This window comes from Copadichromis virginalis, linkage group LG7 (genome assembly GCF_057382275.1).
Source record: "Copadichromis virginalis isolate Kocher_CV1m ecotype Utaka linkage group LG7, C_Virginalis_male_GT1.1, whole genome shotgun sequence".
In the NCBI taxonomy this organism is placed as follows: Eukaryota; Metazoa; Chordata; class Actinopteri; order Cichliformes; family Cichlidae; genus Copadichromis; species Copadichromis virginalis.
Window position 1 is genome coordinate 34,304,146 of NC_140624.1, and position 15,901 is coordinate 34,320,046.

Sequence of the window (15,901 nt, forward strand, 5' to 3'; positions counted from 1 at the left end):
GGTGGAAAATAAGTATTTGGTCACCTCAAACAAGGAAAATCTCTGGCTCTCACAGACCTGTAACGTCTTCTGTAAGAAGCTTTTCTGTCCCCCACTCGTTACCTGTATGAATGGCACCTGTTTGAACTCATCATCTGTATAAAAGACACCTGTCCACAGCCTCAAACAGTCAGACTCCAAACTCCGCCATGGCCAAGACCAAAGAGCTTTCGAAGGACACCAGGAAAAGTATTGTAGACCTGCACCAGACTGGGAAGAGTGAATCTACAATAGGCAAGCAGCTTGGTGTGAAAAAATCAACTGTGGGAGCAATCATCAGAAAATGGAAGACATACAAGACCACTGATAATCTCCCTCGATCTGGGGCTCCACGCAAAATCTCATCCCGTGGGGTCAAAATGATCATGAGAACGGTGAGCAAAGATCCCAGAACCACACGGGGGGACCTGGTGAATGACCTGCAGAGAGCTGGGACCAAAGTAACAAAGGTCACCATCAGTAACACACTACAACGGCAGGGAATCAAATCCCGCAGTGCCAGACGTGTTCCGCTGCTGAAGCCAGTGCATGTCCAGGCCCGTCTGAAGTTTGCCAGAGAGCACATGGATGATACAGCAGAGGATTGGGAGAATGTCATGTGGTCAGATGAAACCAAAGTAGAACTTTTTGGTATAAACTCAACTCGTCGTGTTTGGAGGAAGAAGAATACTGAGTTGCATCCCAAGAACACCATACCTACTGTGAAGCATGGGGGTGGAAACATCATGCTATGGGGCTGTTTTTCTGCCAAGGGGACAGGACGACTGATCCGTGTTAAGGACAGAATGAATGGGGCCATGTATCGTGAGATTTTGAGCCAAAACCTCCTTCCATCAGTGAGAACTTTGAAGATGAAACGAGGCTGGGTCTTCCAACATGACAATGATCCAAAACACACCGCCCGGGCAACAAAGGAGTGGCTCCGTAAGAAGCATTTGAAAGTCCTGGAGTGGCCTAGCTAGTCTCCAGACCTCAACCCCATAGAAAATCTGTGGCGGGAGTTGAAAGTCCGTGTTGCTCGGCGACAGCCCCAAAACATCACTGCTCTCGAGAAGATCTGCATGGAGGAATGGGCCAAAATACCAGCTACTGTGTGTGCAAACCTGGTAAAGACCTATAGTAAACGTTTGACCTCTGTTATTGCCAACAAAGGTTATGTTACAAAGTATTGAGTTGTATTTTTGTTATTGACCAAATACTTATTTTCCACCCTGATTTACGAATAAATTCTTTACAAATCCTACCATGTGGATTCATGGATTTTTTTTTTCACATTCTGTCTCTCACAGTTGAAGTGTACCTCTGGTGCAAATTACTGACCTCTGTCATCATTTTAGGTGGGGGAACTTGCACAATCGGTGGCTGACTAAATACTTTTTTGCCCCACTGTATGTACAATGTCAAAATTTTCAGAGAGAAAAAGCCAAAACCAGCATCTTTATTATTGGCAGGGATCAATACTGATCACGTTGACCTGCTCTCCAGCACATCGCCTGGCCCCCGCCTCACATTCAGTCGTGGTCACGTGAGTGCTGCCGTCACCGGAGCTAACGCAGAGTGGAGTAGAGTCTTTGGGGCATTCTGATGCATTCCTGCACACGCATTTCCTCTCTGCTTCTGCAGTTAAAAAGCACAATGGTTTTATACAGCATCCTGTCACATATACATCCTGTTTTTGGCTTTTATTGTGAGAAAAGAAAAGAAAAAGTCTTCTATAAAGACACCTTGACAGATTGTCCCCGGCTGGCAATCCTCGCAGGATGTAAACTTCTTCTCTGGCCACCGGCAGTCGCTGTCACTGGTTAACACGAAGTTCCGGCCCATACACCGCAGAGCTCCGAGCTTACAGACATCTAGCACCATATTATGGTTTGCACGAAGTGTGGCACACAGCTGCAGAGAAGTCCTAAAAGAAGATAATACACAGAAACGGAGAGAATTTGAATTAGGTTTTATAAATAGATGGAGCATTTCCAATGTGCTAAATACAGAAATGGACATCAGCTTACGTGCACTGATTCGGCATTTTACAGACACACTCGTTCTTTCCCAGAGTCTCCCATAGTTTACATGTTAGGCCAGAAGGAGGAGAGGGAGCTGTGGGGGCTGAGGAAAGCATACAAAAAGCAGGATTCAACCATATATTAAAGCAGATATAACGTGACAAAAATTGACTGCACCTTACCAGCCCCCCACCAAAATGCAGCCAGAAAAAGTTATTGAGAAGAAAATACTGAACATATAACAGCTAGAGAGACAGAAGTCACCCTTAGAGAGCAAAAAAAGAAGAGCAAGATGAAATGCATTTTACCTGCTGTACAATGAGCAACAGCAGGAGAAGGAGACCACTGCAGACTGGGAGTGCAGATGATCTCCGACACCTCTCTGTCAATCACCGAGCCCTCGGGGCAGGACAGGGACACACTGTCTCCAATCTCATAGGCTTGTTTGGTTGGTGTGGCTACAACTAAATTGTTGAGTGAGGGAATCCCACATGTGGAACCTGGAACAGGAGGACAAAGCTTTTGAGCATCAGGCAGTGAGAATTACAACAAAACTGAACTTCCAATACAGTTACTAACAATGGAAAAACTTAAAACATGGAGATCTTTAAGGTTTTACTCAGTTCTGGGACTTAATTTTACTCCATCTTACAAGGCTGTGTAGGGTTTATGATCATGCTGTGTGCCCTGTTCAGCAGGTTGCTATGTCCAAAATTCAAGTGGTTATAAAGCAGCAAGGGGGAGGTGGTAGAAATGAGGCGAAACCTGCTGGTTCCCACAAACTGTACAAAAAAGATGGGCATCGCCACCAAAGACATCACCCGTTGAAGTTCTGCTATGAAGCATCCAACCATGGTTGAGGAGCATCTCTGACTGTTAGACTGTTCATATGCTAACAAGCACTCTCATGACCTGGATTATCCTCCTTTAAGGGCCCTAGAAATGATGATCATTTACAAAATTAACTTCAACTTTTATTCAGTAAGACCTGAAAATAGCAACTGAGTCCATGCAGTCATTAAAAAAACGTTTCTTTTTGCAACCGGAGGAGTCGCCCTCTGCTGGCATTACAAAACAATGCAGGCTTCAGACGGTTCATTAATGTTGACAGCAATATCCAAAATGTAATTCAATTATCAAAGTCTTATTTGAATGATTACCCTCATTACAGATGAGAGAGTGAGAAAAAGAAAGAGACTTGGGTGAGCTACAACTTTTCTCAACAGAAACCACCTCAACCTGTCTTATGTTATGTTCTGTAGGTTTTTTACTTTCAGTGGAAGTAACTGCATTAAGTGACTTCATCCTCACTTTGAACGCCCTTACTCCCAATCTGAGGCTTCAGGTGTACATGATCCCCGTGTCAAAAAACACAGCACCCACAGCAGAATAGAAAACAACAAAATGTAAGGAAAGTTTCTTCAATCTCTTCTGAGCAACATTTGATTCAGGACGAGCTGCTCAGATTTCACAGATATGGGTCAGCGTGAAATGGGCTGCTGCAACAGGACAGATCTGCTGACTGTCTTTTAGAAAAGAAAACACATCTGGTCGTATATTTGTTTTGATAACTGACAAAAACACCTAAGAAAACAATTCTCACAGTCAGGATGGACAAGTTGTTGAAGTGAGTGGACCCAGGCCCCTTTGAACCACGCACAACACCAATAATTTCTGACTCTTTTATCATCTAATCAGACAGCAGGAAATTTTTATCCGAAGAAAATATCGTGGTGTCTCAACCAACAGATAAGGCAAAGTTTTGACTTGGAAATCACCTCTGCATTACCTCAGTAAGTAACAAAGCTGGCTGTAGCCATCCAGTTCCCTCTTTTGCTGCACAAACCTAATGCAACCTGCCTAATTGTGACTATTGAAATAAATTTAAGATGACTGCAAAAAGAAGCCTCAAAGCTCCAGAAATCTCTGAACAGGAGCACAAAATGCTCATGTGCAAAGGTGTCAAGTAATGAAGTACAAATACATTGTTGCTGTACTTAAATAGAGTTGTCACTTTACGTTTTTGCCACCTCTGCTCATGTGAAGGAATCCGTTCATACATACTGAAGAATTCTCTCTGGACCAAAGCACTCATAAAACACCACATGGCACACAAAAAAATTACTCCATGACTCCAGCCCCTGAGTCCTGGCTTCTTAGCCAGTGGCTATATTCACACAGCAGTTTCTGGGATAACCTGATAGCAAAAGAAAAAATTATACACACACACAAAAAAAAATAAATAAATCACAAAACGTACTTTTACAAACCCTCGGTCCTGTAGTCCACTTCTGGTTTTCAGCACATGTTGCTACTGCATTTCCACTGAGGTAATACCAGTCCACGCAGGAGTACTCCACCGTGTTTCCAACCAGGTAAAAATCTCTGGGATTCTAGAAAAAAATGACAGGAAAGCTCAATCATCCTCAGCCTGATGGACTTAAAGAAGATTCTCAGTCCCAAACACCAGAGGTTCAGTAGCCTCAACAGCTGCTTAGCCTCACCTGAACAAATCCATTCCTGAGGTTTGGAGGAGGCCCACAGGTTTTTGGTGGAGTTACAGAAAGACTGAAGCACTGGGGCTCCATCATCCTGAACGCAAACAGTTTGCAGTTAGATGACTCTGATACTCCTAAATGAATGTCACTGGAGTGGATTAGTTTGCAATATCAAAATCACAACTTGTGGATCCAAATCATTAAGGACATTGCAAATAACCTTTAAAACCTTGAGATTGAAATGAATGAAAACTTTTGGTTTTGCTTTTTAAACTGTTTTATTTCATTTATTTATTTCCATTATATTGATTAAGTTACATTTACCAGACTAATACTTAAATAAAATGATTCTTACTGTAAATATTGGATGTCTGGGTCATCACAGGGCTTCTGTTCCACCTGCAGTCCCGTGCAATGTTGACCACCTCTGCTGGGGGCGGGGTTATTGCAGCTTCGGGTTCTTGACCTTTGGCCTCCAGAGCATGAGCCCCAGGAAGACCAGCAGCTCCAGCTGCCGTGGATCACCCCTGAAGAAAATCAGGAGAGCTTCAGTTTCCAGTTCTGTCTTGTTAGGAAAGGAGTTTGGATGGCACAAGTTCTGACCCCTCTGGGTTTTATGGCTGGTTACCTGGTTGTTCTCCAATCACAGCTCCGTTCTCGCATGCTCGTCCTGAGGTTCCCGGGCGGCAGACACAGCGACATTCGGAGCCCGTCAGCAGTGGCTGACCGTTGTTCTGACACGGCCGGCAGTGACAGGGATGCTCCTCCGCCAGGTACTCCTCTGTGGCCCTTTTCAGGTGGAGCTTCTTCAGTCCTGCACACTGCACTTCCTTAACCAGCTCATACAGAGGGCGCAGCTGAAAAAAACCCAACACATTTAAAACAAATACACATAATCCTTCATCAAGGAAGGTTATTTATTATGAAAAGAAACCAAATTATATCTTCTTAAGTGCAAATGCATAGCTTGCAGAAGCCAAGCCTAAACTCTAAACAACATTTATAAAGGCAACTCTGCAAAAGATCACGTCTCACTTCACTGAATCCAAACTCTAATTTTTCCCTTCCTGTGAGTCTGTTTGAGTTTCTGCCCAAACCAAAGAGTCACTTTATTTTTTTTGCCTATCCTGTTGGTCCACTTGATTGATCTTTATTATTGTTATTATTTATTTATCTATCATATTTTAAGTTATTACAGAATGGACAGATATGGATGGGGGATGGAAAGGAAGAAAGCAAGAAAGGTGGGAAAGAAAAATAGAGGGGAAGAGGGACAGTGAGAGAAGACACTAAAAAAATCCTCTCGATCACCTGATGGAAGAAAACAGAAAAAGAAAACGAGCAAAAAAGAGAACAACACAATAGGGAGACCACAGCAACAACCTAGATAAGTAGAGTAACAGAGTTTCTGAGCAGCATGCAAGACCGACAGCACATGGTATGCTTTGAGGCAGCAGCCAAGGAAGATATAGTGTGTGTCTATGAGCGCCTGCGTGCACACCTGTGTTTTCAAAAGGTTTCTCCATGTAACTATCTGCTAGAAGCTGTGGAGAACCATAGCCCTGCCCCGAGGGCATGAAGCAGGCACGAGTATGGTGAGGGGAGATAGGCCCCCACACCTGGAGGGGCCTGAGAAAGAGTCACTTAACCAGGATGAAGCAGACAATAGAAAGAAAGCAAATAGATGTTTCACTCTTTTCATTGTTATACCTTCTGGTTTATGACTTCAGGGAAGTCTTTGACAGATGAAGCCCAGTTATCGTAAACTTCTCCATTAGCTTCTGGGTTTTCCAGATCCAGAACACTCAGAGCACCAATGAGTCCTATATCTCCTCCGAACACATTGACCTTAATGGGCATCTTGTTAACACTGCTTCCTGTAGAAAGTAAGCGGAGGTTAAATCATTTATTTGGTTTCTTTGACCCTCTATGGGCCACTGTGTATGGTTCAAAAGTCTTGATATAAAAACCTTTCACCCACCGTGGCTGCTTGATACAGATTTTGTCAGTTTTTCACAGACTGTTTTGACTTTTTTCCTGAAGAAACGGCGCTTAACTTTCCTCCAACACCTCTGGTAATCTATATCTGTCGTACCTTTACAGAAAACAAGCCAGGATCAAACAGATTATCTCTAACGTGTGTGCATTATTTTAAATTGACTAAAATGCCTGGTGTCATTAATACCAAATATTCTTACTGGTAGATGCGAGTGCCTGACGGTCTAACTCCAACAAGGCTTGGTATTCGCCTCCAAGTGAGCCCTCGGAAAGGTAGTGTGTGCCATACTTCTGGAGCACCTGATGGTAGGCCGAGTAGTCATATGTGAGGGGCAGCAAGGACAAGGCCTTCCAGAAGCCTTCGGCCAGAGTCAGATACTGGGGGGCAGAGTTTTGAAACTGGGCCAGCTCCACTTTATTCTTCAGGATTATAAGTCGGTAGGCCTGGACAACAGATGTGGAAGGAAAAACTTGAGCAAGATGCTGACAGAGCCGACTGATCTGAGCCTAGGTACAGTTTGTTAATCTCATTGGAATTAAAAAAAAGACATAAACTGTATTTGTGTATACACACCTTGTTGTTAGTAACCTCCTTGTGAAACGTGCGCCGGTCGTGCACCAGAAAGGCGTTGCTCTGGATGTGCTGCATGTAGGACCAAGAGCTCTCGTAGGATTCGTCGCTCTCGTCATTGTCTACTGTCACCTGCAGCACAAACATCAGAGTTCAGCATTTTCTAAAATCGGACGTCAGCTTGTCACATCAGCTCCGTGTTGTTCAGGCTGTCAGTCAGCTCACAACTCAACAACTGCAGGCAATTTTCTGCAAACATTTATTATCCAACAGTTGGACAAATCAAACAGAGTTTTCCTCAAAAGACCATCATCCAAAGCAAATTTGTCACTTTGAGTGAACTTTTACCTGCAACTACTTGATGTCAAATTGAGCATTCTTTTATTATCTTACTGGGTTATTCATAGGAGTCAGCTCACCAACTTTATTTTGCATGAAAACTACAGGTTCCTGTTTGACTCACCTCAAAGTTATATCTGAGGATGTTGTGTGGCAGTCTGTACAAGACTTTATGGTCACCGCTGAACACCTTCCTACACTGCCCTCCAAAGCTTCGAGTGTTGATCACACCTGCTCTCAGTTTCCCTGTTAGCACATCGTACCTGCACAACACACACACACACACACACACACATCAGTTTTACACCAAACTGCAGCCTCAAAGGCTAGCATGGAGACAAATTGTTGAGTCCAAAACTTAGAGGAGAACCCACTGAGGTTATGCAGTCTATATTCTAGACACATAAGTTAAATATTCTCCTTCCCAAAAATCATATTCTGATCTGCAGTCACATTCCTGGTGTTGGGAGCTGTAGCTACTTACCCTCGACCTGTGAAGTCAGAGTTTGGAGGTGTTTTGTCGAGGTCACACGTGGCCAGGCTGTTGTCTTCGCCGCAGTTTCGCTCGTCCAGCCCGTCCTCACAGTCCTGGTCTCCATTACACACTAGAGACTGGCTGATACACTGACCTGCATGATGGTTTCAGTAAAGAGGTTTATCCACAGATTGCAAAAAAACCCCCAAAAAATGCTGTAGAAGGAATTTTAATTATTTGCGATATTTTTGTTTACACTGCAATTTACCAGAGTTGCAGCGAAACCTGTCTCCACAGCCTGCTTCCAGTGGACATCTTTTCTGTGGGACACATGTTTGTGTTTGAGTGGCCTCTCCTGAGCACGGCACACCGCCAAACTGGGCAAACACTTCCACGTGTCGAGTTCGTACCTGTAAAAAAAGTGATTAAAAACATGAATAGTCTTTTTGCACGCTAATACTGCTAGTGCACCCTATGTAAGCTCGCTTATTGGCATGGTCACATGCACTATTGAAGCTCAATTGCCTACAATTGTTGTTTATCAATACACTGCTTTGAAACCCACTTCCACCCCAGTTCTTCCTTTTAGCTAGTATCTGACTTCATAAATATCCAATCCTTGGTCACTCACTCCTGCTCTGTTTGGTGATGACCTTGCTTCTGCTAAGATAGAAACATTACTTCTCCTTTGACTGCAGTGGCTCTGACTAAACTGTAGGCATGCAAGTGTAATGAATAGATGGAGCGCTCTCACTGTGTTTCCTCTCACAGTCCTGAGGCCTTTCGTTTCTGTTGGCCTGAGGATTACACAAAGTGCAAATCAGAGTCTTCGTAATGGACTTGGGGGATCAGGCATCACTGAATGTGTGACTGCTGTGTAAACAATTTGTGTGTGCACTATATTCATTATGTCACAGCAAAGGGACAAACTGTGCAGAAATAATGCACATCTCGGGACAAAACACTGATCTTTAAAACATTATACTATAAGGATTGGCTTTAAAGTGAAGATCAGAAAGTGAAGATCAGAAGAGACAGAACCAAAAAAAACAAACTTGTGGGGTGATCTTTGCCTATGCCTCAAACATTTTTTGCATTATGTAACAGTTTGTTTAAACTAGGGGTCAGGCAGGCAAGCCAAAACTAAAGTTTGTTTTTAAGTTCCTAAAGATATTATTCAAAAAGTAGGGCCAAATTACCCATACAGCAAGATGCATGTGTAAAAATTAGATTTCGCTTCTAGTTCTCAAAGTAAAGCTAAAGTGGAAGTGCCATAAAGCTGCATCTTTCTAAAGGCCTGCAGGGGGCGACTCTGGCATCTTTTGTTGTCTAGAAATCTACGTGAAGAAAAAGGCCTAGGCTGTAAAAAGTTTCTGTATGATCTCAATAACTAGTTTTAGGCTCTATTTAATACAACATGACACTAATATTTTAAATTATCACTCCATTTAAAGCTCCTCTTCAGTAATAAGTGCTGTATAATTGCTACTCTTCAGAGTACGGAAGAGCAACTGCTGTTCGACATTTACACACGTCTTATTTCTGACTCCATTTTTGTTTATAACTGTTTCTGGCATGTGTGATTGTCAGCTTCCCCAGTCAAGTCTGGGGCTGTAGCTTTTCTCCCTCCATGCAGTGCCAATTTCAAAATTGCAGTTTGGCGTTCAGTTTGAGGTTTCACAACAGGACTTCTCAAATCAGTAGTTGATTTGAGATCCCATCTTTTATATACAGTCTATGGGTTTAGAGCTGTTTTAGGACTGGAGAGTTGATTCCGAGGCACTCCTTGTGCTTAAGTGTCCTTGAGCAGGAGTAGAAACACAATTACTCGTTAGAATTTACAGTGCCTCAGGCTAAAAGGCACTCTATTTACGTGCAAAGCTTTTAGCTACATGTCTCTGCTGCATGTAAGTGAATGCTGAAGCAGTTCCAATGTACCTTTGTACTTGTGCAGCCATCACACTCAGACCAGTCTCCATAAGGCCCCCATCTGCAGTTTACAGGCTGCTGACAACTGGGGATGAGGATGGGACAGTGTATTCATTGCAAAACAGTTATGTTATATTATATTATTTAAAATGAACAGATAGTAGAAAAACCTTTGATAATGAAAAAAAAAAATCTAAACTATGATTTTTGACAAACAGTGTACCAGAGATAAGTTTAACAGCCAACAGTGTCAAAGATTTCTGCATGTGTGCACCTACCAAACAGGAGAGATGAAGGCAAGTGACAACGCCAAAGCAGCAGCCAAATTCAGCTGTGAAAAAAATGCAGGGAAAGAGTTCATTTAATGTAAAAACTCCTCATTTAATAGTAGTTATGCTCGATTAGCCAAAAAAATACCTCCCAATTATTTTTAGATATAATCTAAATTTGATAAGTGCTTACCTTCATGATGTGCTCCTCAGAGTTCAGCCGTCTCCTCTGGACTAGCACAATAGCACTCAGGCTCATATAACCAGCTGGAGAGGGTTGGAGGAGGGTTGGTGGTTTTTACTCATTAGAGTTCAGGAATTCCCACACTGAAGAAACACCCACAATTCATAAGCCGTGAACAGAGACTTGGCGTTCTTTTCCACTGCTTCCATTTCTCCACCAAACTTTGTGTCACTGTGTGTCTATTTCCAGTAAAAATATGTGATAATCCTGTTTGCCTTGGGAACAACAAGAACGGTGTGCTGTTTTTTTGTCCTTTTTTCATTGTAGGAGAAAAGCAGCAGCTACGTCACAGCTGTTTATCCTGGATAAGGCTTCCATAAGCTGAGTCAGCGTGATTTAGCCAAAGGTCACATAGACTCATATTTGAAAACATTCGATTTTTTTGTTGCACAATTCATGTAGAAAAGTCCCAGGTATTAAATACTGGCATAAGTCCAGATGCCTTCATTTCAAGTACTTAAAACTCCCGTCAGAGGTAGAACTTATACAGGCAGACTGGATTATAGCCCAGCAGTGGTCTGTCATTATGCAACAAATAGCTGCAAGAAATAGTTCAAGTCTTAGGAATTAACCAGGATTTTTACATTAATTGGTGCTAAAATGACGAAGTTGCCCTTCGGTGGTCTAAACATAATGTGTAAGGCATGATTGAGAAAGCAGAAAATCTTTCACCTGGTGTGTAAAATCAGTAGATCAAGAAGATATTATGTGTGAAACTAAAAAAATAGAAAAGAAAGATCACACCCAAAAAATGTAAAAGTTTGCTAATGATGTTTAAAAGCACAGTAGCCTCTATTTTTGTCAGCCTGATGGAGCATAATAATAGAAGCTGTAGTTCTATTGTGTTTCTGCCTGTGTGCACACTTGGTCCTCTAGAGGGCACTGGTTACCACTGTGACAGTATCACAAGCCTGTGCTGTAGTGGTGCTTGATGGATGCTCAGGACACAGGACTATAAATTCTTGCTCATGTCTTTTTTTTTCTTTTTTTTTTTGTGAAGTGTTGTCGTTCGGGTGATTAGTATTTTGAATAATAATATAACTCTAGCATCAAATGTGCTAGAGCATTTGCTCTTACTATTTTTTACATACTATACTGCTGAGTGACTGTCTGCTCCTCGTCAAATACATTTCACTGCAATGTTGACCCTGTGCTAACTTGCATATGACAAATAAAAACTGAAACGGAAATGTCTTAGAAAGATTAACATGTTTTCTTTCCCTAAACCTTGCCAAAGTAACATGAATATATGGATTTTACACACATGATACATAAGTGAACACTCACACTTGTACAAACAGGATATTCACTATAGGCCACACAACACAGCACAGACTCATTTTGCACAGCAGACACACTCCACTTGAAGAACTACACATAGGAACCAGTTTCCCATGAGGCCTTTCAGGGGGTGACTTCCAGGTGAAATCCAGGTAACAGTTTAGTAAAATAAGAAGGCATGTATGCAACAATAAACAAAACAAAAAACTAGTATGGAGATAATTGTTAAATATTTTGGGGACGTCTTTATTGAACCTCTGTAAGTTATGCCAAATACATCTTCTTCTTCTTTCGGCAGTTCCATTTAGCGGTCACCACAGCAAATCCTCTTCCTTCACCTCACTCTCTTCTTGCATCTTCCTTTGCCACACCAACCCTCTGCACGTCCTCCTTCGCCACATCCATGAACCTCCTCTGCGGCCTTTCCCTTTTCCTCCTGAATATATCCACCACCCTTCCCCTGCACATGTCTAAACCATCTCTATTGGAATAAATTCAGGATTCTTACTTTAAAATACATCAACATATGAAAAAAAGTCAACCTATTTAATGCATCTTGGTAAAGATTCAACCACATCTGCTCTTCATCCGACCAAAAACAAAGCAGCTCCAAATCATGATGATACTGATGATAATAATTTTTATGAGATTCTTTGAGTTACTGTGACTGAACTGTAAGAGCAGTCTAAGTATATACCTGGTGAGAATTTCAACATATTAAATTAACAGGGTGTTCTGTGATTTTGTATCCTCTTCCCCTGAGAGTCTAATATCACTAACAGCAGGCTTCTTTTATAACCAGAACTTTTCACCTATATTGACTGAGTTTGCGTCCTATCTCAAATATCAAAACTGCAGAATATGTGTGTGTCTCTGTGTGTGCTATGAGATCCTATATGTTACCCTCAAACCACCCAGCATGTGGAGAGTGCTGGGTGGTTTGAGGGGTGGTCTGAGGACAGGGTCAAAAACAAGCTGTAGCTGACATATGATTGGGTAAGGACTCACATGTACTGCTGAATGGAAAAGCACTGAAATGTGACTCCACAGGCTGGGAGGCATTCGCTCTGTTAGTCTACGTGTAGAGTCCAAGCTGAAGCTGAGCTTTTTTCAGCCATTTGTTAAGTTTCTCTCACAGTTTCTCTCAGCACCCACGGCAGCTACCAATTAGCTGTAAGAGCTTTATTAAAAAGGTTGACTAATGCACGTAATTATGTAAATATATTAAATTGTTTAGATGATACTGTGTTATCCATTTTTTTCCCAGAGCATTTTCAACATTGACAGAAAAATATTGACATTTTTTATAAAACAAATAAAGACAAATGCACATGACACACTTATGATTATTGCAAAGGACAAAAGGTGAGAGTGAAAAAATACAAGACTAAGAAAATACTAAAAGGTTTAGTTTTTTTGTAAATTTTGTAAATCAACAAGAAAAAATTGTTAAAATTGGAAGAAATAAGGCAAATGTTTTGGAAAAAAATTGGTATATTACTTACTCAAAAAAATAGAAATATATAGGGAAAAAATAAAGATCTAGCAAATTCACATGAAAAAATATGAATTTGGTCATATTCAGGAGACAAAAAGTGTCATATTTAGGAGAAATTGAGAAACACAAAAACAGCAAATTGAGAAAAAACGTGGCAATTTTTTGCATTTTGCAAGAAAAAATTGTCAATATTGTCAAATATTGACTAAATTGAATTAATGAGAACAAATGCAGATTTATTGTTAAATATGTGACAAAGTTATTAGAAAAACCTGAAAATTTCATGAGAAAAAAACTTTACAAGACAAAAGCTGCCAACAAGGCAAATTTGGGAAAAATAAATAGCAAATGTCCACTTCTCCTAAATTTCCCAGCATGTTCTTCTCTTGCCCTAACATATAGGATCTCAGTATTTGTGACACCAACTCAGTACATTTAGGCATGTAAAAATGGTCAAGAGGGGCAGGCTGTTGTGTGTATTTCAGAAACTACTGATCTAGTTTTCCCACACAACCATCTCTCGAATTTACAGAAAGGACACTGAGTAAGTGGCAGTTCTCTGGGTCACAAGTCCTTTTCTCTGGTAAAAAAAAAAAAAAAAAAAAAAAAGGTACTTGTTGATGACAGAGTTCACAGGAAAATGGCCACACTGCTTCAACCGCAAGACATCAGAAACTCAAATAACCCATCATTACAACCAAAGTGTGCAGACAAGCATCACATCTTATGCAAAACTTTGAGGCAGATGGGCTACAGGAGCAGAAGACCACACCAGGTGCCACTCTTGTCTGCTGTGAACAGGAAACTGAAGCTACAATCCACACAGGCTCACCAAAATAGATTTCTGCTGTGACATTTGGATGGAAGGCTCAGAATTTGGCATAAACAACATGGATCCCTGGATCATTTACCAGCACAGCCTACCTGATCGTTGCTAACCTTGCCCATCCCTTTATGAGCACAAAGGAGAACACACCATGTCTCAAACTGGTTTCATGGACATGAAAATGACTTCACTGTGCGTAAATGGCCTCCACAGTCACCACATCTAAATCCCACAGATCCATGAAGACAGACAGGAGCAAGGTGTACCTAATAAAGTGTCCGGTAAGCGCCTTCTCACTGTTTTCCTGCTGTTCTCAGACTCCACCGGTAGATGGCGCCACTCTTTGCTTCTCCACAGCGTAAACACATCACAGCTGCTGCCGACTGACACACAGCGAGGCGTTCTTCGACAGCGCTGCCAGCTCATCCCGCATTCTGTGAACAAATACAAAAATAAAAGTAACATAAAAACCATCACGGCTCGCAGCAGAGATAATCCGGAGGTCATTTTTTCCTGAGCGAAGTAGGAGTTTTAGTTTTTTTTTTCCTTCTTGCGTGCGTTCGCCTTTGCCACAGCTTTACCCAGGACAGCAGTGAGACCTCCAGGACCGAGCACACTGCGGTGAGTTACAGATGTGTGTTGTAACCCACGCGGATCTAAAAGCCACCAGTGGATCTGGGAATCCCACACGCAGTAGATTAAGCCTTGCTTGTGTTGTGTGTGATACTGTCAGAGCTTCTCGTTCACGTTTTCATGAGGTTAGCCTGAAGAGGGGGAAGGACACAACTCCGACTGTGTAAACAGTAAGGGTGCTGCCACCTGCTCATTACATTTGTTTAGAACTACTTTAATACTAATTTAATTTTTACTTTGGTTATTTATTATTATTACTTTGAGAAAATACTAATTAATCAATTAAGCTATGTAATGTTTCCAAGCAAAAATTCTCTAGTCATGTGGATTTCTTTTCATGTGTCTTTTCCTGAGGATTTTCTCCTTTCCTTCGTCTTAAATGAGTAAACTGAGCAATTTTGGGGTTTTAGATCTTTACGAAACCTAAAAGAAGTTTACTTTTTGGATTGTCACACAAAACAGAACTTGGGGGGGGGCAGGGGATTACATAAGAAGCACATATTAATCAATTCGTTGATTATTGGAAAAACAATTAAAAAATAATCAAATATTTGGCAATGACACTAAAAGTGAAATACTCCAAATGCCTCATGGATTTTAGGAACGTTACAAAGGGAAATAATTAACTCCTACACTATGATGAATTGCAGCGCTGCATTCCATGTTTAATATCTTCAGCTAACATGTAGTGAAAATATATTTTGATAATATGAAAGTTAGAAATGAGGGGTGACTCAAAACTTTGGCACAGCACTATGTGATTATATGACTCTGAATGCAAAGTGGCATTAGATGTATCTTGTTTGAATCAGCAATTTTTGAAAATGCATCTAGAACCTGTCTAGGCTCCTCTCGTGGCAACCTTAGGGGACTAGACATAATAGTTTAGAGACGTTCAAAAGTGTGCATTTAAGCTCCTATAATTAACGCTGCATGTCAGGACAAAATCCGTTAAAACCTGTGGCGAGGTGCTGATCAGGGAGAGGGTATGAAACCGTTTCTAAAGCTCTGAGGGTTCCTGTGAACACGTTGGCTTCAATAACTCAAAAACGAAAGATATTTAGGGCCACCAGTAGTAACTAGGGCCTCAAAATAGCCTGGGATGCCTCTACCACTCTAACAGAGCTTTAGCGGTCATCTGGAGTACTTGCTGTGCTAGAGGACTCTTGGATTTCCAGGAAGAAGATTCTCTAACTGAATGAGTCAAAAACTGAATCATCTGGGGAGAATGCTAAGAACTAAGGTTGACAATGTCTCTGTATTTTATCAGGAAAATAGGAAGTAGGTGCAGAGATTTA

At 41.5% G+C, this 15,901-nt stretch overlaps 2 protein-coding genes across 4 annotated transcripts in view; one reads left to right on the forward strand and one right to left on the reverse strand.

The window, feature by feature from the left end:
- Nucleotides 1-1,458: 1,458 nt before the first annotated feature.
- LOC146705481 (complement component C7-like) lies at nucleotides 1,459-14,289 on the reverse strand. The gene is made up of 19 exons (XM_085463155.1): nucleotides 14,237-14,289; nucleotides 10,315-10,448; nucleotides 10,131-10,183; nucleotides 9,862-9,937; nucleotides 8,192-8,333; nucleotides 7,933-8,077; nucleotides 7,573-7,711; nucleotides 7,113-7,241; nucleotides 6,739-6,982; nucleotides 6,522-6,635; nucleotides 6,251-6,417; nucleotides 5,169-5,397; nucleotides 4,896-5,067; nucleotides 4,547-4,634; nucleotides 4,303-4,435; nucleotides 2,351-2,542; nucleotides 2,049-2,145; nucleotides 1,764-1,945; nucleotides 1,459-1,656 (listed from the first exon to the last, which is right to left on the reverse strand). The coding sequence occupies exons 2-19, from the start codon at nucleotides 10,378-10,380 to the stop codon at nucleotides 1,481-1,483; spliced, it is 2,544 nt and encodes an 847-aa protein (XP_085319281.1). The 5' UTR covers nucleotides 10,381-10,448; nucleotides 14,237-14,289; the 3' UTR covers nucleotides 1,459-1,480.
- LOC146705482 (growth hormone receptor-like) overlaps nucleotides 13,917-15,901 on the forward strand; it is a 32,888-nt gene continuing 30,903 nt past the window's right edge. The window contains exon 1 of one of the 3 annotated variants that reach the window (XM_085463156.1): nucleotides 13,917-14,251. In XM_085463156.1, coding sequence (XP_085319282.1) covers nucleotides 14,171-14,251 — 81 coding nt within the window. In that variant the 5' untranslated portion in view covers nucleotides 13,917-14,170. Of the gene's footprint in view, nucleotides 14,252-14,358; nucleotides 14,592-14,705; nucleotides 14,774-15,901 lie in introns of those variants that run through there. The other 2 variants (XM_085463158.1, XM_085463159.1) reach the window with 2 other exon arrangements.

Bases quoted from the DNA above. Each gene is read 5' to 3' on its own strand.
- LOC146705481 (XM_085463155.1), bottom strand. From the start codon at position 10,380: ATGAGCCTGAGTGCTATTGTGCTAGTCCAGAGGAGACGGCTGAACTCT. The intron at 6,636-6,738 runs GTAAGAATATTT...TTTTCTGTAAAG, and splicing joins TCAGGCACTCGCATCTACCA to GTACGACAGATATAGATTAC. The intron at 5,398-6,250 runs GTATAACAATGA...GGTTTTTTTCAG, and splicing joins CTGAAGTCATAAACCAGAAG to CTGCGCCCTCTGTATGAGCT.